Source organism: Hylobates moloch, unplaced genomic scaffold (genome assembly GCF_009828535.3).
Source record: "Hylobates moloch isolate HMO894 unplaced genomic scaffold, HMol_V3 SCAFFOLD_2, whole genome shotgun sequence".
Classification (NCBI taxonomy): domain Eukaryota; kingdom Metazoa; phylum Chordata; class Mammalia; order Primates; family Hylobatidae; genus Hylobates; species Hylobates moloch.
Window position 1 is genome coordinate 161463550 of NW_026652277.1, and position 23603 is coordinate 161487152.

Genomic DNA, 23603 nt, shown 5'->3' on the forward strand with positions numbered 1-23603 from the left:
GTGAGGCATGGCTACACCACTGCACTCCAGCCTGGGTGACAAAGTGAGACCCTGTCTCAAAAAAAAAAAAAAAAAAAATTATGTGATCAATTTTTTGGGTAGTTGTTTGTCTTTTATATGAATTGGTAACATCTCCTTAGATATCATGGATATCAACCCTTTATTGCATATGTTGCAATATTTTTCTCCAATTTGTTGTTAACTTTTAAACTTTTTAATGGTATTTTGTTTAAAGTTTTATATTCAAATCTATCTGTATTGTTATGTTTTACTTCATTGTTTTGTGTCTTATGGATGGAGGAGACCAAGAGTATAAAACTATTATTTTTACCTGTTATATATACTTTGGAGAGGTGCATTTATTTGTGTGTATGATTCAGAAAGTAAACTAACTTTACTTTTTTCTAAATCAGTAGTTGATTCTCTCAATGCCACTTATTTCCCTGTGGATGTGAAATTCTCTTTTCATATACACATCGGTCAATTTCTGGATTGCTTATTATGTTCTAATGAGCTGTTTGTCTATCCCTGTCTATATCCTACTGTTTAATTTGGGTAGATTTGTAGTGTACTTTTATATTTGATGGGGCATTTTTTTCACCCTCAAAATTCTATTGGCTATTTTTTTTATTTACTCATCTAGAGAAATTTAGTATATGCTTCTTGTATTTCATAAAAGTCTATTGATATTTTTATTTCTTATGTAAATATAAACAGATGCAAATATATAAGCTTTTGCGGAGAGTAACAGCTGATATCAAGGGTAAACTTTAAAAGTTCTCCAAAACATAAATTGATTAACACTCTTTAATACCTTTCCAGGTAGGAAATATTAAATATTCATATCACCAAATTAAATATGCTTTGCTTAAGTATTCTTAAACCTTGGCAGTAAAGCAAATGTTACTGCTATTTTTTCCATTAACTTATGACATCATTCGAGATATATTCCAGTAGGGATATAGTTTGGCCCCAAGACATAAAAATAATGCTTATGATTTTCAAGCTGTTTTCAGTAATTCTTTTAAGGGGAAGAAGTTCTGGTAATCACTACTCTTTCTAATAAAAATAATACAAAAACATGATCCAGTTTTACATTTAGCAAATTGTTCATAAAAAAGGTGGTGGCACTCTTAGCACCAGCCTCTCTTGGGGAAAATAAACACCTTATGAATCATTACCTTGCCCTTTAAATGCAACCTAGATACACAGCAGCTCTCCTGTCCTCTTATTAGCATGAGACGTCTCCTTATACCAAGTAAGGCTTCCCTTCAAAACCTCAATCTGTGAACTCCTTGCAGATTTGGGGTGGTTAATAAATGGGCTGACTCCTCTTCTCGGGCACCTCTTTGTCTAGAGGCCATTTCCAACACAGTGATGTACTGGTGTACAATGGAAGGACCCCTATCTGTATATAGCTTCCTTTGCTTCTCTATCTCCGGAGAGAGACACAAGCTGGTGGCCAAGGGCAGGCATGGGAGGGAGACTTCTCACAGCTCACCCTTTTGAACCTTTTGAATTTTTGAAAGATTATGAATATATTACCTAGTCAAAAACAAACATTTAAAAGAAAAAATAAAGAATCCATTCTCTAAGTCCTTGTTTCTGTAAATGAAGATTCCATCATGGTGGCTTTTCTTGACTAATGTGTTGGCACTAATATTAATCGTGACACTTCCACGTCTTGTGCACTGAGGAGGTACCTCTGATACTTCCATGATGGAATACATTCCATGACATGTTTGGTCTGTAGTGATGAAGAACTGTGGTGGTCTACCCTTTCATCTAATTCTCCCAGTTTCTCCCAGTATTTTCCAGATGGTGCCCTGGAATTGGAATGGATTCTAGGGCTGTACAAGAAGGGTAGGGACAAATGGTCCCCACAAGAAGTCGTCCTGTGACCCGATAGGTACCAAGCCCTAACCTCAGTTGCTTAGACCTTGCTGCTCACTTCAACCTCAACAGTGCCCACTCAGCCCACTGTTCAAAACCCAAACGTCCATTTGAGGGTGATAGATCATTAGATAGGATCATTGCATTCTCGAAGGAGACGAACATGGCAAACAAAAGCCACTTCCTTTTCCATAGTAGATGGAATTTCTACAATATAAAATAACTCTCTAAATTCTAAAGACAAATTGCATGAAAGGCCAAATTTTACTTAAGTTCTAAACTGTAAAGTAGTTACAGCTGAGCAGTAAGATTTTGAGTAATTTTAATTTTCCTCTGGATATTCTCTGTTTTCCCAACAGAGAAAGTGTTAACATGTATCAGATTTCTTATCAAGAGAGAATATCACTTTTTAAAAATAAACTTCTCATTTTGTAAATGATGACACTTTTGGAATATACAAAATAGTTTCATATTTGTATCAGCTTGTAAATTATTTACTTCTTATATTAAGGAGTCTTACTGAAGACTCATAGAATCATTGAATTGAGGCTCTTAGAGTTAAAATGAGCCTCAAGAGATCATTGGCATACTGTCAAGTGGGAAAGTCAGGATATTGACTAACTGTAGCAGCAGTATATTTTATTTAAAATTCAGATGCCTGGAAATAAAGATTAGGAAATAACTTCAAAAATTCTTAGTGCTTTATTATAGAGTGGGGTTATAGTAATCTTTTTTTCTTTTCTCTACTTTTCAAATTTTCTTAATGGTAAGAAGTTTTTCTTCATGTTGAGAAGTTTCTTAATGCTGAGAAGTTTTCTCATGTTGAGACTGAGATATTCACATACAGTGACCCTTGAACAACTTGGATGTTAGCGGCACTGATCCCCACTCACAGTCAAAAATCCACGTATAACTTTTGACTCTCCCAAAACTTAACTACTAAAACCTACTGGTGACTGGGATCCTTACTGATAACATAGTCAATCAACACATATTTTGTATGTTACGTGTGTTATGTACTATGTTCTTACAGTAAAGTAGGCTACAGGAAAGAAAATGTTACTTTAAAAATCATAAGGAGGACAGGCACAGTGACTCATGCCTGTAATCCCAGTACTTTGGGAGGCCGTGGCCAGAGGATCACATGAGGTCAGGAGTTCGAGACGAGCTTGGCCAACATAGAGAATCCCTGTCTCTACTAACAATACAAAAATTAGCTGGGTGTGGTTGTACACATCTGTAATCCCAGCTACTTGGGAGGCTGAGGCACAAGAATTGCTTGAACCTGGAAGGTGGAGGTTGAAGTGAGCTGAGATCGCCTGGGCGACAGAGTGAGAATCTGTCTCAATAATAATAATAATAATAATAAATCATAAGGAAGAGAGAACATATTTACTATTCATTAAGTGGAATCGGATCATCATAAAGGTCTTCATCCTCATCGTCTTCATATTGAATAGGCTGAGGAGAAGGAGGGGGTTGGTCTCGCTGTTTCAGGGGTGGCAGAGGTGGAAGAACATCCATGTATAAGTGGACTCATGCAGTTCAAACCCATGTTATTCAAGGGTCAATTGTATATATGTATGGACACATACACATACACACATACTTTTTTTTTTTTTTTTTTGAGACAGAGTCCCACTCTGTCGCCCAGGCTGGAGTGCAGTGCCGCGATCTCGGCTCACTGCTATCTCTGCCTCCCAGGTTCATGCCATTCTCCTGCCTCAGCCTCCTGAGTAGCTGGGACTATAGGCGCCCGCCACTACGCCTGGCTAATTTTTTGTATTTTTGGTAGAGACGGGGTTTCACGGTGCTAGCCAGGATGGTCCTAATCTCCTGACCTCGTGATCTGCCCGCCTCGGCCTCCCAAAGTGCTGGGATTACAGGCGTGAGCCACCGCGGCCGGCCCGTATACGTATTTTTTAAAGCAATGATCTCATTCTATACTTTCTTGAGGTATTACTATCCTATGTGGGTTTACAGTTAAAGTAAACCACTCTTTCAGCTTCTAGATATACTTATCAAAATATGACATCACAGGAACTATACTTGAAACTGCAATGAAAATTAATAAGGGGTCCTCCACCAAGGAATGGAAAGGCTGCTTTTGTAGTGGCACTGCCTTTCATGGATACTCCGTTTACTTGCTACCTGGACAGAAATTAAAAGAGTTGCAAAATGCTGCTTTAACTACTACCAGAGTTGAAAGCAAGGCTCAGTATTGGGAATGATAAGAGCCCAGCCAGTGTGTGGTCTAGCCTCTCAGGTAGAACAAGGAGCTGTAATTTAAGAGAGCCTCTTCCTTTGTTTAACTTAAGTGTATGTACGGGAGGATCCCCTGAGCCCCAGAGTTCCAGGCAGCAGTGAGCTATGATCCGGCCACTGCACTCCAGCCGGATGACAAAGCCAGACCCTGTCTCTTTAAAAAAATAAATAAATAAAATTTAAAAATAATAAGTATAGGTGGCATGACAATGAAACTCTTTTAAAGAAAAGGGGAATGAATTATTTAGGAGTTTTATATCTATCAAGTAGGGAAGTACAGGAAAGTAATGTTTTACCTTTGTGAGTAATTATATATTTTATGTTATGTGAATAAATTTACAGGAAGGGCTGGGTGCAGTGGCTCATGCCTTTAATCCCAGCACTTTGGGAGGTTGAGGTAGGTAGATCACCTGAGGTCAGGGGTTCAAGACCAGCCTGGCCAACATGGTGAACCCTGTCTCTACTAAAAATACAAAAATTAGCCGGGCATGGTGGTACATGTCTGTAATCCCAGCTACTCTGGAGGCTAAGGCAGGAGAATCACTTGAACCTGGGAGGCTGAGGCTGCAGTGAACCAAGATTGCACCACTGCACGCCAGCCTAGGCAAAAGAGCAAGACTCTGTCTCAAAAAAAAAAAAAAAAAAAATTTATAGGAAGATGAATAATTTTTTAAAATTAAATTATAAAGGAACCACCTTTATTGAAATCATTATCTTTATCTGAATTCCATAACTTAAAAATAGCTTTTCCCCCATTCCCTCCCTCTCAACAGTATGAAAATAAGAAAAAATGTATTACAGTTTTAAAAGAAAGAAGAAAATATGTATGACTTTAGATTGGAGTCTCAGGAAAGTTCTGAAAAGAGGGTGGACAAAAAGCTTCAGTATCCTTAGGGCACAGTAAATCTATTTATTGCTCCACCAACTTGAAGCCTAAAGCCAAAACTGTCATGCTGTCCCATAGACAAACTTCTCAAGAGGTAAAGCTGAACTTCTCCTACTTTAAAATGAATGCAAACTACCGAGAAATAACAAACTGAAGAGTATTTTGCATTTTCAGTACCTCTAACCACAGCGTTTTAGAGCTGAATTTGAAGATAAGTTGACTAATTTAAACAGGATATAAGTGTCATTTTCAGATTGGATAGAGCAGGAAAATACGTGGCTTTTTTTTCCCTTCTGGTTGTTACTTTTTACCAAATCTGGGCAATCTATCTAAAGAGAGGCATAGTTCTGACCTTTGGCTTTGTCAGCACATTATTGCATGCATGGTATCGATTGGTCACCTTCTTTTCCTAGCCAGCCCTTGAAGCTGTGTTGGTGGCCTGTGACCTTCCAATACAATCCAGACTGTGGAACTCACTGTGTACTGGGATCTATAGGCAAATGGTGTGTGCAGGGAAAAAAAAAAAATCTTACACTGTCCTCAGTCATTTTTGAAAATTAAATGCAAAATACTTTCCAGGATAATACCTGGCTTTCAAAGATTATCTCTTCTGGCCGGGTGCAGTGGCTCATGCCTGTAATCCCAGCACTTTGGGAGGCTGAGGCAGGAGGATCGCTTGAGGCCAGGAGTTCAAGACCAGCCTGGCCAACATAGCACAACGCTGTCTCTATAAAAAATACAAAAATTAGCCAAGTGTGGTGGCGGGTGCCTGTATTCCCAGCTACTTGGGAGGCTGAAGCAGGAGGATCTCCTGAATCCAGGAGGCAGGGGTTGCAGTGAACCGAGATCACGCCACTGCACTCCAGACTGTGTGACAGAGTGAGATGTTGTCCCCCCCACCCCCCAAAAAAGAAGATTCTGTCTTCTGGTCCATTGACTACTCCCTTTGTTATCCAACCCAAAATTTCATTTACCTTCTTCATCCTGCAGACATTACCAATGGAGAGAGAAAACATCAGGTTTCCTTATCCTTGCCCCTTGAATTCAAGATTAGATGAATATCTGAAGATTAGGACACTGTGGAATGTTTGGTATGCAAAGCCCAGCAGATTTGGCGAGGGCTAAATAATTGCTAAATTAGATGAGCTTTTAACTACTTTTTAGAAAAGCTGAACCTAAGAAAGATAGACCTTTGGTAGCTCATGGTGTGAGGGTCCTGGAGGTACAGTGCACTGTGTTGTCAGGGCTCCCTGGGTTCCTGCTCCCTTTCTGGAGTATGGACAATGCTGGTGTGCCCTGTTCAGAGGGAGATGCTGCTGCTAGTTTGGGATATCACTGGATGGGCTCTTCGAGTCATTGTGAAAAGTTTGAGAATAGACTGTAGCAATCAAAGTGTGACCTGAGAAGGTGGAACAGGAATTTTCTCTGGTCAAAATTGATCAAAACTTGAATGGATAATGAAATTGTGGTATACATACACAAGGGAATACTACTCAGCCACAAGAAAGAATGAAATTCTGTCATTTACACCAGCATGGATGAACCTGGAGGATGTTATGTTATGTGAAATAAGGCAGGCACAGAAAGATAAACACCACACATTCTCACTTACACATAGAAGCTAAAAAGTTGATCTCATTGAAGTAGAGGGTAGACTAGTGGTTATTAGAAGATAAAGAAGGTAGGGGAAAGGAGATAGGGTCCAGCTGGTTAACAGATACAGCTAGATGGGTGGAATAAGTTCTAGTGTTCTATAGCACTGTAGGGGGACTATAGTTAATAATTTGTTGCATATGTTCAAAAAGCTAGAAGAGAGAATTTCGAATGTTCCTGACACAAAAAAATGATAAATGTGTAGGATGATTGATTTGCTAGTTTGATCATTACACATTTTATGCCATCAAAATATCACTCTGTACCCTATAAATATGAACAATTATTGTGTGTCAATTAAAAATAATAATAAAATAATTAAAATTTTAAATAAAATTTGATTAAAATGGACAGAGGTAGAAATTCAAATGATCACCGTTTCTATTCCATGCTACCCAGAGAACACCTGAAAATCACCCCTTCAAATGGAAGTAAAGATGAAGACATGTTTTGATCTCATACTCAAATGTAGGTTAGGAAGACAGAGTCTGGAGCATAGCACTTCCACTTACCAGCTCTCTCTCTCTGCCTTGGGCAAATGAGTTAGCATCCCCATGCCTCAGTTTCCACATCTGTACAAAGATGATGTAGGAGTACCTTCCTCATAGGATTGTTTTTGGGATTAAATGAGGAAATAGATGCATAGCACTTGGACTTGTAAGCTCTGGTAAGTATTAGGATTATTATTATCTGTGTATTAGTCCATTTTCACGCTGTTATAAGGACATACCCGAGACTGGGTAATTTATAAAGGGAAGAGATTTAATTGACTCACAGTTCCATGTGGCTAGGGAGGCCTCAGGAAACTTGCAATCTCAGCAGAAGGCACCTCTTCACAGGGCAGCAGGAGAGAGAATGAGTGCCGAGTGCAGGGAGAAGCCCCATCAGATCTCGTGAGTACTCACTGTCACGAGAACAGCATGGGAGAAACCACTCGCCTGATTCAATTACCTCCCACCAGGTCCCTCCCACAACATGTGGGGATTATGAGATTACAATTTAAGGTGAGGTTTGAGTGGGGACACAGCCAAACCATATCAATTTGCCTTTCACATTGCATATAAAATGTTTGATTTAAGAGGTTTTCAGTTACTCTTTGAAATATTTTTATAGAACTTCCATATTTTGCTTCAGGTTGTGGTTGACTCTTCCTAGAAAGCATTTTGGAATGTCCTACCAGGTGGGTTATTGTATATTAGTATACATTTACTTGTAATTAAGTTTAGGGGCTTCTGATTGGACTCCTCAGTCATATCGAATTATTTATAGAGCTAACAAATAACTTCCTAGATGCCCCTGTATATATGTGTTCAGTGACTTATGCATTCAACAAATACTTACTGAGCACATCCCTAGTGAGCCGGATTGTGTTCTGGACCCTGAGAGTTTAGGACCTGTCTCATAAGGTCCTCAGGTGGTTATGTTCCAGTAGAGAAGCAAACTATTACCAAGTCAACAATAAATACACATGAGCATTTCAGATAGTGCTAAGGACTATGAAGAAAAGGTAATAGGACAGGGGTGGGTATAGATCCGATGGCCAAGAAAGGGGTCTGTATCTGTCCGAGTTCTCCAGAGAAACAAAACCAATACGATATACGTATATAGATATATGAGAGGGGATTTATTAGGGCAATTGGCTCACATGATAATGGATGCTGAGAAGTCCCACAACAGGCTGTGGGCAACCTGGAGACCCTAGGATGCTGGTAGCCTGGCTCAGTCCAAGGCCGGAGGCCTGAGAGCTTGAGGCAGTGGAGAGTACTGGTGTAAGTTCTGGAGTACAAAGGGTGGGGAGCCTGGAGTTGTTGTTGTTCAAGGACAAGAGAGGAAGAGCGTGTATCCCAGCTCCAGCAGACAGATTGACATAGTCTCCTTTTCTCTGTTTTTGTCCTCTCTGGCTCTCTGGCAGATTGGCTGTGGCCGCCAACACTGAGGGAAGATCTTCCCTACCTAGTCCACTCAGACTCACAAGCCAGTGAAAACACCCTCACAGACTGTATTAGGCCGTTCTTGACTGCTATAAAGAAATATCTGAGACTGGGTAATTTATAAGAAAACGGGTTTAATTGGCTCACAGTTCTGCGGGCTGTACAGGAAGCATAGCAGCATCTGCTTCTGGGGAGGCCTCAGAAAGCCTCCAATCATGGCAGAAAGCGAAGGGGGAGCAGGCATATCACATGGCAAGAATGGGAGCAGGAGTGGAGGAGAAGTGCCCCACACTTTTAAACCAGACCTCGTGAGAAGTCACTCACCATCACAAAGACAGTACCAAGCCATAGGGATCCACCCCTAGGACCCAAACACCTCCCGGCCCCACCTCCAGCATTGGGGATTATATTCCAACATGAGATTTGGCAGGGACAAATATCCAAACTATATCATATTGCCCCTGGCCGCTCCCAAATCTCATGTCCTTCTCACGTTTCAAAATGCCTTCCCAACAGTCCCCCAAAGTCTTAATTCATTCCAGCATTAACTCAAAAGTTCAAAATCTCATCTGAAAAAAGGCAAATCCTTTCCACCTATGATCCTGTAAAATAAAAAACAGGTTAGTTATTTCCAAGATATGGTGGGGATCTACACTGGGTAAACATTTCCGTTCCCAAAGGGAGAAATCGGACAAAAGAAGGTGGCTACAGGCCCCATGCAAGTTCAAAACCCAACAGGGCAGTTGTTAAATCATAAAGCTCCAAAATAATCTCCTCTGACTCTGTGTCCCATGTCCCAGGCACTCTGGTGTAAGTGGGCAGCTCTACCCCTGTGGATTTGCAAGGTGCAGCCCCCAGGCTGATCTCACTGGCTGGCATTGAATGTCTGTGGCTTTTCCAGGCACAGGGTGCAAGCTGCCAGTGGATCTACCATTCTGGCGTCTGGAAGACAGTGACTTTCTTCTCACAGTTCCACTAGGCAATGCCCAAGCGGAGACCCTTTATGGAATCCCCAAACCCTCATTTCCCTTCCACACTGCCCTAGTAGAGGTTCTCTGTGGGGGCCGTGCCCTTTCAGCAGGCTTATGCCTGGACACCCAGGCTTTTCCCTGTATCCCCTGAAATCTAGGTGGAGTCTCCGAAGCTTCCATCACTTTTGCATTCTGTGCATCTGCAGGCTTAACATCATGTGGAAGCTGTCGAGGCTTTCAGCTTGCACCCTCTTAAGCAGAAGGCTGAGCTGTATCTGGGGCCCTTTGCGCCAAGGCTGGAGCCAAAGTGGCTGGGATGCAGGGAACAATGTCCTGAGGCTGCATGAGGCAGCAGGGCCCTTGACCTGGCCCTCGAAAGAGTGAAAGAGTGATATTGCCCCTGTCTATCAAATGCAGGCATGGTGGTCCTCACATTGGCCCAAGGTTACAGTCAGGGATAGATTAAGAACTGAACTCAAAGTGGACACATTCCTGCTTTAGTAATAAATTGCCTACCAGTTTTGTAAAGCTTGGTATATCTTATTTTTCTTCTGACTTTTGTCAAACACAGAAGTAATATAAGTCCCTTGTATCCAACTAGCAGCTCCTCAGTTATCAATTCTTGGCCCATCCCATTTCACCTGCTCTTATTTTTTAGTTTTTCATTTTGTAATGCTTGTATTCAATGCAGTGACATTTATTAAGTACTATCATGTGCCAGAGATTGTATTCAATGAGTACGTAAAAATGGATAAGAACATTTCCTTCCTCAGCTTCTCATGATCCAATAGCAAAGGCACATGTATCCAAGGATTAAATGATGTAAGCAATAACTGGCATAAGCCAAAGGTTATGGGAACACAGGAAAGAGAGCGATTAGTGCTTCCCTGAGCAGTGGAGAAAGAGTTTGGTGAACTCACAGAGTGAGACTGCATAAAGCGCAGATGGGAAGAGAGATGAAGGTAGAAGAAAGAGTAGGCCAGGCGTGGTGGATCAAACCTGTAATCCCAGCACTCTGGGAGGCCGAGGACAGATAGCTTGAGTGCAGGAGTTCGAGAACAGCCTGGGCAACACAGCAAAACCCATTTCTATTAAAAATACAAATATTAGCTGGGCATGGTGGTGCATGCCTGTAGTTTCAGCGACTTGGAGGCTGAGGTGGGAGAATCACCTGAGCCCAGGAGGTTGAAGCTGCAGTGAGCTGAGATCGCACCACTGCACTCCAGCCTAGGCAACAGGAGTGAAACCCTGTCCACCCCCCCGGGGCTCCCCCTCACCCACCCCGCAAAAAGTAGGTAGAGGAAAGGGCATTAGCACAAAAGCCTTTTGGGGGCAAGTGATTGGAACGGAGAGTATTTGGAAGCAGTGATAGAGATATAGCTAGAATCATGAGTTGGGCCACTTTCTGAAAAGCCTTACTTGCCACTCCAGGAAGTTTAAATTTTATTTTGTTGGGTTTCTTATTTTAATTTTTTTAAGGGACAGGGTCTTACTATGTGCCCAGACTTGTCTTGAACTCCTGGACTCAAGGCTATCCTCCCACCTCAAACTCCTAAGCAGCTGGGATTACAGGTGTATGCTACCATGCCCAGCTTACATTTTATTTTGTAGGGAATGGGGAACAATACGATCCTTTTGAGGAAGAACTGGGCTGGGCACAGTGGCTCGTACCTGTGATCACAGCACTGTGGAAGGCAAAGGTGGGCAAATCGCTTGAGACCAGGAGTTCAAGACCAGCCTAGGTAACATAGCGAGACCCCCGTATCTAATTAAAAATAAAAAAAGATTTTAAAAATCCCGAGAACTGGAATGATGGAACCAGTATTTTTAAGGATAGTGCGAGCAACAGTGAGGAGCATAGATTTGTTGGAGAGAGCCTGGGACAGGGAAACCAATGAGGAGACTGGCTGACCAGAGCAGATGAGCATTCGATTGTAGAAGACAGAGGGAAATGCTAGGCGGAGTTGCATAAATGTGGAATCGCAGAAGTAGGCTGAAGAGCTTGATCACTTAAGGCTTTATGGAGAAGATAACTTTTGACCTTGATCTTGAAAATGAAAACATAAATAGGAAATGAAGGGAAGGAATTGCAGTATTAGTGAACAGCATGTTCAAAAGCACCGGGCTACAAAAATGCAAGGAATGTTCAGGAACTCGCAAGGGGGAAAAGGAAGCCAGCTGGCTGGCTAACAAGCATACCGTGAAAGTAGTGCCAGCGAAAGATGGCACTTTAATGATTCCAAGACAGGCAGTTGAGGCGGGACTTGGTGACTAATAGGAAATGCTGGATGAGGGAGAGAAATGAATTGCTAATCTGAGATTTCTAGATAAAAAATATTTTTAAAGGTAGAATATTAAATAAGACAAAGTGTGAAGGCATGTTAACAAGGAAAGCTTTGTACAGTTGTGGACATGCTTAGTATGTACCCGTGGAACATCTGGTGGGAAGCACCCTGCGGGCTTTTGGAAATTCAAGTGTAGAAAGTAGATTTGGAGTCGTCAGCAGGAGATGATGAGAGGCTGAAGCTAATGAAAAAGTGCCTACTTGTTGCTGTGCTTTTATAATACAGACCGGGTGTACCAAAATCCCTTTGTGAAACATCTCCCTCTGCTTGATAAAGGTTAGAGCACGATGCTCAAGAATAGTGATGTTTTCTGTCTTGGTTGCTGTGTAACCTGAATACTATAACCAGCATCTTTTATATAGGGGTTGTCTCTGCTTTCCTCGATAATATTTATAACAGTATTTTGTTATGACAGCAATCTATAAACAGTAATTCAGTTGGGGGATCTCTAGGGTAGCTTTTCATTGTAAACATGACCACGCCTTATTCCCCTCACTGCATGCAGAATGTGCTCCTAGGCCACAGACTCATAGTTTCTATTTCTTACTCCAGGTTTCATCGTCCATAACGAAGTGTGAGACTATTTGGAAACAAAGACTGATCATCTTTGGGGGAAGCCCTGCTTCCTGAAAACCTGATGTTGCACTGGGATTTGAATGTGTGTGTTTCCGTTTAATTTGTGGTGAAGGAAGTGTGTGACTCAGCTTGGTTGGGAAGTGCCCCTTACCTGTGTGGCCCAGATGGCTCCAACAAGCAAAAGGAAGGGATGCAGTGACTCTTGCTGCCCAGAATGCACAGCGATGGTAAGAGACACAGTGGATATTCTTCATCAGAAGCTTTAATCAAAGAAGATGAGCAGAAGACAATCGCTGGCTCCCTGTTACCAGAAAGCCAAATTTTATAATGCAGGTGAAAGAGAAATATAGATTAAAATTGCTGGGCACTGAAAAGGGGTGGGAGTTGAAAATCAGAAAGAAAGAGAAATATTTCATTATGTTAATGAAGAAAAGAGAAAATTGAAGCATAAATGTATTTTTGAAGTAGTTATTCGGTAGCTGAGAACTTATTAAGGGATTTAGGAATCTAACCTCCCGATGTGGATTCCTCAAAGACTTGATCAGAGAATATTCTTGTTTCACCATTATGTTGGTACAGTATAGTACCATTATTTTATGTTGTGCCAGTGAATCCAGTTGCCAGAAATAAGTCTGAATGTTTTCATGCATCTTTTTCTTAAATGCAAGAGCTTCTACTGACTCTTAACAAGCATGCTTACCCAAATTTTGTTGCATGCTTTTAAGTAGCATTAGCTATGCACACTTGACATTTTTAAATATTCCTTTCCTAGTGTACCAGCCCTCACAGGATAAGAGGACTGGGAATAAAGTCAGATGTAATGTGGCCCTAGAAAACTATAGCAAGCTTCAGAAATAAATCTTTTGATCTTTCCCTATCTTGATTAGATCCAAAGTCAAAGCAACCATACTTCCTTCACCTAAAGAAGACAGTATTGACAATCATGACACCTGTTATATAAACTTGACTCCAAAGTTAAAACTTAAGCAAGCTACAAACGTGCTGCCTGCAGTTAGTCCTGCATGGGAATAAGGACTAGTTATTTTTTTAGTGCTGCATTTTTTTAAAGTTGGATTGCTGCTATTAAAAAAAAAAAAAAAAAAAAGCACACAGATCAAAAAAACACCCAAAGGCTTAACAGAACATGGAAAGTTTCCACTAAGTTGTGTGTGAGGAAATCCTCATCTTGTATTTTAAGAATCTGCAGATTGCATCCATAAATACAGTGCAGTATTTACTGTCCATGCAAAAGAATCAGTGAGGTTAAAGTAGTGGAAGGTTTCCCTATGAGCCTACAGTCTGTATTGTTTACATTAAGAAACTCTCTATTGTTGTGTTGCTATTTCCCATGGAGTCACAGGCACAGTATGACTTCTGCTCCCAAATACATATGACCATATGTGAATACCACCTCGCATTTCATTGTTCTTCACAATTGTTTTGTGCCTCTTTAATTAAAAACACATGAAATGAATAACAAAACAAGACCCAAATAGAGTTTATTTTATTCTCAGAGTTTGGACTACAATTTTCTGAGATGTTTCTGGTTCAAGACTGTAATTTTCTATTTCAACCCAAAAGTAAGCATTTAACCTGGTGAATAAATGTAGATCCTGCCATTCATTGGTATTTTAAAGAACCACTTGAAATCGGATCATTTTATTTAAAAATAAAAAATGTTAATGCCAGTTGGCCTATTATAAAAAGCCAGGACCATGTTAGAACTAGGAAAAGTAACCAGCATTACTGCACCTCTTGTTAGACTCTGTGCATTAATAAAATACACCCAGAGTCTATTGTCATTTCACTAATAGGATAAGACAAATTTTTTCCTTTGAAAAAATTTTTCTGCATGCCCAGGTGTCTCTGGCTGAGGTTTTGTCTGTTTTATAGTGTTTCAATCCAGCCATAAAAATTAACTTGTGATTTTTTTTTCCCAAAGTCATGCTTTTCCTTAATTATATTTTTATTTTATTATTTTAGTGTCTTGGGAAAAATACCAAGAGATATAATGTTTCCTTTAATTGTCTATGCTTAATCATCTTTAAACACTTTTTAAATTTCTAACCACAAGACCTCTCTATAATGGTAAATGTAAGACATCACCATTTTATCACTCAAAGTACATTATTGAAAGTTTCTATTTGGTTGATAAAAGGAACAATTTTTTCCCACTTTTGATGCCTATGATGCAATTTTTGTTTTTGTTTTGTTTTGTTTGTTTGTTTGTTTTTTATTATACTTTAGGTTTTAGGGTACATGTGCACAATGTGCAGGTTTGTTACATATGTATCCATGTGCCATGTTGTTTTGCTGCACCCATTAACTCGTCATTTAGCATTAGGTATATCCCCTAATGCTGTCCCTCCCCCCTCCCCCACCCCACAACAGTCCCCGGAGTGTGATGTTCCCCTTCCTGTGTCCATGAGTTCTCATTGTTCAATTCCCACCTATGAGTGAGAACATGCGGTGTTTGGTTTTTTGTCCCTGCGATAGTTTACAATTTTTTGTTGCCTACAATGAGATACACTCAGTACAGAAAATGAAAATCTGGTATTTCAAAATTGCTTTTCTTGTATAATAGGTCAGATTTATTAACTACTCATACTTTTTCTTTATACTAATGGATACATTTAGAAAAAATTTGCTAAGTTAGAGACAAGTTTAAAAGTAAAAAAAAAAATGAGCCACTGCTAGTCTACTATTTAGGTAATTGGAATCACCAATTATTTTATTAGAATGATTGCTTGAGTAAAAAGCTGTGGAAAGAATTAAAGGATTATGAGCTAAGCTGTATTTTGCAGAATATGGTTCTATTTTAGTAGAGCAGAGATGAGACATATCCCCACTGGCCACCCAGCCAGAGGTCTCCTACCTGGGGGCCCTAAAGGGATGCAGAGGTCTGGCCCACCCTCCGTGCATAGGCACCTCTGCCCACCACCAGCGTTTCAGCAATCCAACCAGTAAGCATATGCTGTATAGGAAAAATAAAAGTGTGTGGGAATTGGATTTCTTTTGTTGTAACACAATTCCGGGTTTTTGGCTATTTAAAGTTTGACATTAGGCTGACATCGAGGAAGTAAGCGGGTTTTCCTGAGTTCCCAAGATATGATTAAGGAAGAAAACAAACCCATCTCCAGGAAGATGCCAGGCAGGAAAGAACTAGACAGATGTAGAAACCAAAGTGACCGTTTTAGTTTTTCTTAATGGAGAATAAAACATTAATATTAGGGTATTAAGAAGATGCTCAGCAGGCTTGATCAGCATCTTCATGGTCATTACCAATCAGTCTGACAAATAGTTCTCTGGTAGTCAGCCTTCATTTAAGGCAGCTTGCCTGATAATTTCCTGTGTATGTGAAGTGTCTTGCACTTTTACATGTTAGCTATAATTCCTTAAGTTACTTAACTGAAATCTGTAATAGAGAACCATTTTGGCATTTGAACAGCTATTTTACATGGAGAAAAAGCAAACACATCTGTCTCTGCTTTACTCAGAAAAACTGACTTTCTGGTTTCATCTTCATATTGTTTAGTAGCATAATGAGAGTAGTCCTTTATCTTTCTCTAATGTTAGTAAATATATTCTGTTAGTAGGAAGTTCCGAAATTGAAGGGAAAATATATTTAAGGAAATAAAGGAATTGAATACACCCTTCAAAAATCACCAAATACTGAAAATAAGAGATGAGTCCTTAAAACCTGAGTCAAAAAAGGTCCAATTTTACAGCCTGCAATTAATTCAGGGCTGCGTTGGCATTAAAAATAAATAAATAAATGTATATGTATATTATATATATCGTAGCTTACACTTAAAAGAGGAAAAAATTGCATTAACACTGCATATTCTGATATGTACCATATTAACACATAACAGGCATTTTATTTATGCTTCATAGAATCAGACAGACACAACTTTCAAAAATCATACTGTATTCACAATAGAAAAGGGTAGTCTTGTCTACCACAGAGTAGTATGTCCACACTTAATAATGAAAACTTTCTTCCTTTCCTGCTCAAAAATTTCTTCAGTCTGTTATTATTTTTAAGTGCTCCTTGCTGCAAATTTCAAATGGAGCAAGAAATCTTCCTCAGAGTAGGTGGTATGGAATTAAACTAGTACAATATATACGAATTCATGTCATTTACCCCTGAGTATGGTAGAACTGTTAAAGCATTCTTAAATTCCATTTATATGAAGCCTATCATTACTAGGAAAAGTATATTCTTTGGGATAAGAATTAATTTCTTCACACCATTAGAGCATGTTGTGAGTAGTAAGGAACTACTTAGATGCAATTTATTTACAGAATTGTCCCTTGGCCTCTTGAAATGGCTGGATCTTTCACTACTGAGTAGGTAGTCTCTACTTACTGGTAGGATAGATTACATTGCTTTACTGGACAAAGCAGAATGAACTTATACAACTAAAATATGTCCTATATTGGCCGGGTGTGGTGGCTCACACCTGTAATACCAGCACTTTGGGAGGCCAAGGCGGGTGGATCAGTTGAGGTCAGGAGTTCAAGACCAGCCTGGCCAACATGGTGAAACCCCATCTCTACTGAAAATACAAAAAAAAAAATTATCCGGGCATGGTGGCTTGTGCCTGTAATCCCAGCCACTCGGGAGGCTGAGGCAGGGGAATCACTTAAACCCGGGAGGCAGAGGTTGCAGTGAGCCGAGATCGTGCCGCTCCACTCCAGCCTGGGCGACAGAGCAAGACTCCGTCTCAAAATAATGATAATAATAATAATGAATAAAATAAAATAAAATATGTCCTCGAGGGAAAAGCAATGACAGAGTAATCACCAAATTAATAGGAACATCTTTCTAGAGAAAGTACATCCCCAGTTAGTTCAAACCCAGGTTTCAAAGAAGCAGCATTGGGCTCTACTGTAAAGGCAGGCAGTGACCAAGAGGTGTTGGGGAGAGAGGTAGAGTACCCTCAAATCATTCCCATTTTCACTTCCAATTTCCTTTTTGTAATCATTAAGCTTAAGCTATGTATGGAAATGCAAAGCGCCATTAGCATTTCTAGAAAGCAGCTGGAACCTTACCCACCAGTGCTTTTTTGAAGACAGTATCATCCCACATTTAAAAATCCTGTTGTATGTGTTGTAAAATTTCTGGCAAAGAAATGGAGGATCCTGTGGCAGCTATTCCCACCTAAAGCCACCCCTATAAGGATGGGTCATTTTTTAGCCATGCTAGGATTTACTGCACACACAAAAATGTCATTTAGCTTGTTGCATTGCTAGCACAGCTGCACATATGAGCGAAGCACTGTTGGTCCGTGTTTCTCAGTGGGGATGCTCTTGGCATTTGGAGCTGGGTAGGTCTTTGCTGTACAGAATCTTCCCGTGCATTGCCAGATGTTCAATATCCCAGGCCCCTGCTGACTAAATGTCAGTAGCATTCTCAGTCATTGTAAACACCAAGAATAAAAAGCATTCCCCCAGCTTCAAATGCCCTCCCTTGGAGGTTGGTATCACCTCCCCTGAATGCCACTGTCTACTGCAATTTGAGGACACAGGGAGAAAAAGTGCCTATCCTCAAACATTGTCTCTGCTGCCTTGCATTTCTTGGGGCCCTGAATGGTTTTTCTCCCTTCATTTTTCGAGCCTTTGTCTCAGTGCAGCTGTTCTTCAGGGAGGAGGTTACTGGGCAGCCTTGGCCATTCAGTGGGCATGGGGACTTGGCCTAGTCCATATATATATATATATATATATATATATACTTAGAGTCCCTATATATACTTAAAGGAGAGATCATACATGAAGAAAGCTTTCTTTTTTTTTCTTTTTTTTTTTTTGCCTTACAACTTTTCTTTAGAACCACATTATTGATCATAATCCTTGTTACTGTCATGAGGATTGTTGCATGGGTTAAACACAAACACAGACTAACAATGCACTTGAACAAACCTGGTGGTCTTTGGAAATAAATCACCATTAGATTTCACCTGGTTATGCTGCATCCCATAAGTTCCAAATGAATCACCTGCTTATCCTATTAACGAAGCATTTAATTCACACGCAAATGCTTGAATTTCCCCTGTATAAATGTAGTCATGCGGTTCAACTTTTCTAATAAGATTTGTGAATGCTGCATTATGATGAAAATGTGGATTAACTGTGGATTGCATGCCTATTGTTCATACTTCAGTGATGGTCACACACAAAACAAGATGAGTTTTACTTAGGTGAAATATTATTAAACTCTACTAACAATACAGAAACATATTCTTTGTCGCTTTTTATCACCAGAACTGAATGGTAAATATGTCTTGACATTATTTGAATGAATTGTGGCTAGCAGAATGGAATTAAATTAGCCACTATAATTTTTTAAAGCATTAAAATTTCTAAATTGTTTTTGAGGCCGAGTAAGGCAGAGTCAATAAAGGTGGTTATATTGTAAGCTTTTAGATGGTGCTTAAGAATTCTTATCTTTTTAAATAGCAGTATTTGTTTTTTAAGAATAAATTGAAAGGAGCAAATAAGGCAGAATGCCACTCTACCCTCAGGTCAGTTTTATGGTATATGAAAAAGCCAATAATATTTGTGCCACTTGCCAACTCTGGGGAGGAGGAGCTCTACCCCTTACTGGATACTTTTGTTATAGTTTGACTATGTCATTACATTGCTTAGAGAGCCTCCACAACGAGAAGTTACCACTGCAGGGCTAACTCTTCTTCAGAAATAATCAGAATGATTCAAGGGTCAAACCACTTTCATCCCTTAAAATATAGGGACTATTATTTCTTTTTCTTTTTTTTTTTTTTTAACATTTCTTCTGTGGCTTAGAAATGTGCCAGTGTGTTCAAAACATTTACACCAATTTCACCAGATTTAGGACCTACTAAAAATTCAAATGAGTTTCTTTTTTTTCTTTTTCTGTGTAACAGGGATTTTTAAATAATGGACTATATGCATTCTTTTGTTATTTCACACTTCAGTTAAAGTGATAACAATGGTAAACTGTGATCATTATCAGACTGACTGAATGCTTTCTGATTTCCAGTGAGTGATCTAGTTCTACGTATTACACAGGTGTAATATCTGTGAGTGTAAATAACTGGAACTGTACACTGATTAACATGACAGTTTCTCTTTTGTTGTTGTTCTTATCTGTACTGTATTATAGTATGTGGGTATAAATATCTACAAGTATACACACATATGTACTTGTATTCCACTATTGTAACCTGAAAGAAAGACTATGTATTCCCTTTTTTAATTCCGTACTGGTGTTTGTGTTATTTAAAAAGCAAAATTCTGCTCTATTTAGTTGTATGATGTTAGAGGATACTTTGCTGTGCACAATTCCAAGTGCCTTAGAACATTGTTTAGCTTTCCTAAGTATATATAAATGCATATATGTATAAAATTGGGAAAAGTTACCTCAATAAAATCATTGGGAAATCCCCAGTTTTAGTTTGTTCCAGTTTCTATTATATTTGGATAGTGCTCAGCCTTTTTAAATGCAAAAAGAAAAAAGAGTAAGACAACTTCCCTAATTGCCTGTTATTTCAACTTCACCTAAGTTTTTAACACCTCTTTGTATGTAAGGTCTTGAGGCATGTAGGGCCTTGTACTTTTTATTTGAAATGTCTGTCTAAAGAATTACTGCTCTTAAAAGAAACTTCCAGTATTTTTTTAACTTGCTATCTTTTTATATCTGAGGTATTGGATATTGATGTTTTTATTGCCATTATTATATGTAAACATAAAAGATAGTCCATTTAGAGTTTATAACATAGAAAATAAACAGACTTCCTCATTATGCTTACTATTTAATGTATTACAAGCAAGGAGTGAGGTTGGGAGCATTTTTTTTTTTTTTTTTTTTTTTTTTTTGAGACGGAGTCTCGCTCTGTCGCCCAGGCTGGAGTGCAGGGGAGCGTATTTTGACCACGAAAAGAATTGGAATATACTTTTTGTGATTTTCACCATCAGTTACAAATAGTAATCTTAGGCCGGGCGCGGTGGCTCACGCTTGTAATCCCAGCACTTTGGGAGGCCGAGGCGGGCGGATCACGAGGTCAGGAGATCGAGACCACGGTGAAACCCCGTCTCTACTAAAAAATACGAAAAATTAGCCGGGCGTGGTGGCGGGTGCCTGTAGTCCCAGCTACTCGGAGAGGCTGAGGCAGGAGAATGGCGTGAACCCGGGAGGCGGAGCTTGCAGTGAGCCGAGATTGCGCCACTGCACTCCAGCCTGGGAGACAGAGCGAGACAACGTCTCAAAAAAAAAACAAACAAAAAAACCAAATAGTAACTTTACCTCCCCCCACTCCAGGACAAGGTCAAAGATGTAAGGGGAAACTTGAAAGCAACGTGCTTGCCAGTATCCTAGACAGAAGACCGGAGGATTGGAACCAAAAAATTAAAAAGTAGGTTTGAAAAATTTGTCCCAAGTATGCTATTGAAAACGAGAGGCACATCTTCAAGGCAGGCATAGTAGTTGTTGCAATTCTATTTCTTTCTCAGACAAAACCAAGTTCTACATAGAAACATTACTGTCTAAAACCCAATGGAGGTAAGAAATGGGCAGTTTTTCATTTTACACAATTCTATATTAACCTCTGATTTATTGTGATTTAACTATTCGATGAAAAAATAAAAATTAAAAAATTGGAACATAAATTTTAAAAGGCCAGGTGCAGTGGCTCATGCCTGTAATTCCAGCACTTTGGGAGGCCAAGGCGGGAAGACGGCTTGAGCCCAAGAGTTTGAGACCAGCCTGGGCAACACAGTGAAACCCCATCTCTATAAAAAATAAAAATAGAAAAACAAATGAACTAGTCATGAGCCTCAATTCAAACTTCTGCATGGAGTTGCTGCTACGAGCACTGCTGCCCACAGATACCCAAGTCCTCACTTAGTTTGTGAGTTTTAAACTCTTTGCTCTTTAAAGGGTGGTCGCTAAAGTGGAACACGTAAAATCTAGAGAAAGGCTAAGAACCTAAAGTTCGTGTGAAGATTTTTTTGCTCTTTTGTTAAAAAGAGACACCATTTCTAAGGATTTGAATGAAAAAAAAAAAAGCTGCAGATGTTAGCTTTTTGAAATTAGATGAATATCACAGGGAAGAGAGAAGTAGCATTTTCAGTGCTTGTCTACTCAATGATTTGATTTTGATGGACTTTTTGACCTTGGTTGGCCCAGGTCAGACAAACCAGAGAAGGGAGTATTTAACATGAGCAAGAATTTGCCTCTAATTTTTCAGGTAGCAGTATGCAGCAAACTGAGCTGCAAAATCTTTTCCCACAGTCAGTTCTTGTTTTTTTGTGTGGTTTTTTCTTTTTTTTTTTTTTGGAGACAGGGTCTTGCTCTGTCACCCAGGCTGGAGTACAGTGGCACAGTCATGGCTCACAGCATCCTGGAACTCTGGGGCTCAAGCCTCCTCCTGCCTCAGCCTCCAAAATAGCTGGGACTACAGGCATGCTCCACCGTGCCTGGCTAATTCTTTTTTTGTTGTTTTTGTGTTTTTTGTAGAGATGGGGCTGGCTATGTTGTCCCAGCTAGTTTTGAACTCCTGGACTCAAGCAATCCTCCCACCTCAACCTCCCAAAGTGCTGGGATCACTGGCATGAGCCACTGTGCCCAAATGGCATTAGTCTTCCTAAAGTACACTCATAACATTCCTGCTTAGAGTTGTCCAGTACCTGCTGAACAACTCCCAGGTGCTTTAATCTAGCCCTCATAAGCTGTAGTTATGGCCAGGCACAGTGGCTCAAGCCTGTAATATCAGCACTTTGGGAGGCCAAGGCCAGTGGATCACTTGTGCCAAGGAGTTCAAGACCAGCCTGGCCAACATGATGAAACCCTGTCTCTACCAAAAATACAAAAATTAGCCAGGTGTGGTGGTGTGCACCTGTAGTCCCAGCTACTTAGGAGGCTGAGGCACGAGAGTTGCTTGAATCCGGGAGGCGGAGGTTACAGTAAGCTGAGATCTCCCCACTGCAGAGCGAGACCCTGTCTCAAAAAAAAAAAGCATCTGTAGTCTAACCACAGACCACAGTTCCAGATTACACTCCCTTTATTTCACACTTGGACCAAATCAAATGAAGCCCATTGTTCCCCAAGTATGCGATGTACTCTTTGCACACCACAACTTTGATTAAGCCATTCCCTCCAGCTGGTGCTCTTTATGTGTTAATATCCAACTCATCCTTCTGGGAACAATGCAAATGTCTTCTCCAGCTATTCCATTATAGTTTCTTTAAAGTTTTTCTGGAAATAGCATATATAAATTTGGCAGATTTTATTTTCTGTGTAATCATTTCAAATGCCCAAATGTGACTATAGCAAGCATTTAACAACACTTTTAAATCTAATGCATTATATATGCAGTAAATCAACTTTTCTTAGACATTTCAGTATTATTTACAAATGTAGAAATGTCCTTATACTTTTTAATTTTACAAGTCTAAAATTAGTTACATAGTTTAAATTGGAAGCGCATGCCTAATAGGTCAGATTCTACAATATTCCAGTTTTTTAAAATTGTAAGCGCTTTAATACCAAGTACATATATGTGTCTTAGTAATTATAAAACAATTAAATGTAACACAAAAGTATTATTTTGACTTTGATTTAATATCTATATTTAATTCCCAGGCTTGTAGAAACAGACACTAAGAAAAGCAGATTTTAAAACCTCAGGCAAACTGATTACTAGATTGACAATTCACTATTTGCTTAATGGGGAAAAAAAATCCACGACTGATAAATGCGTCCTAAGTGTTATATACTTCTGGGAAGAATCTACTTCAACCACAGGGACATACTCAGAACCAGTTTTCAACCCTTATATTGTTAGAGGGTCTCCAAATCCACAGCCTTCAGAAAGAATTGGTTTTGTTATACCTGATTCAAACTGCATTCTAAAAAGTTCTTTGATAGGTAGAAGGAAGTTTGGCCAGCACGGTGGTTCCTGCCTATAACCCCAGTGCTTTGTGAGGCCAAAGCAGGAGGATTGCCTGAGTCCAGAAGTTTGAGACCAGCCTGGGCAACATAGCAAGACCCTGACTCTACAAATAATTTGAAAAGTTAGCCAAGCCTGGTGGCGTACCTATA

General features: G+C 39.7%; 1 protein-coding gene across 5 annotated transcripts in view; it reads left to right on the forward strand.

The window, feature by feature from the left end:
- Positions 1-20121, forward strand: part of PHACTR2 (phosphatase and actin regulator 2) — a 294797-nt gene extending 274676 nt beyond the window's left edge. For all 5 annotated transcript variants that reach the window (XM_032160709.2, XM_032160745.2, XM_032160761.2 and 2 more), the window contains one exon: positions 12497-20121. In XM_032160709.2, coding sequence (XP_032016600.1) covers positions 12497-12512 — 16 coding nt within the window. In that variant the 3' untranslated portion in view covers positions 12513-20121. The remainder of the gene's footprint in view (positions 1-12496) is intronic.
- The last annotated feature ends 3482 nt before the right edge of the window (positions 20122-23603 follow it).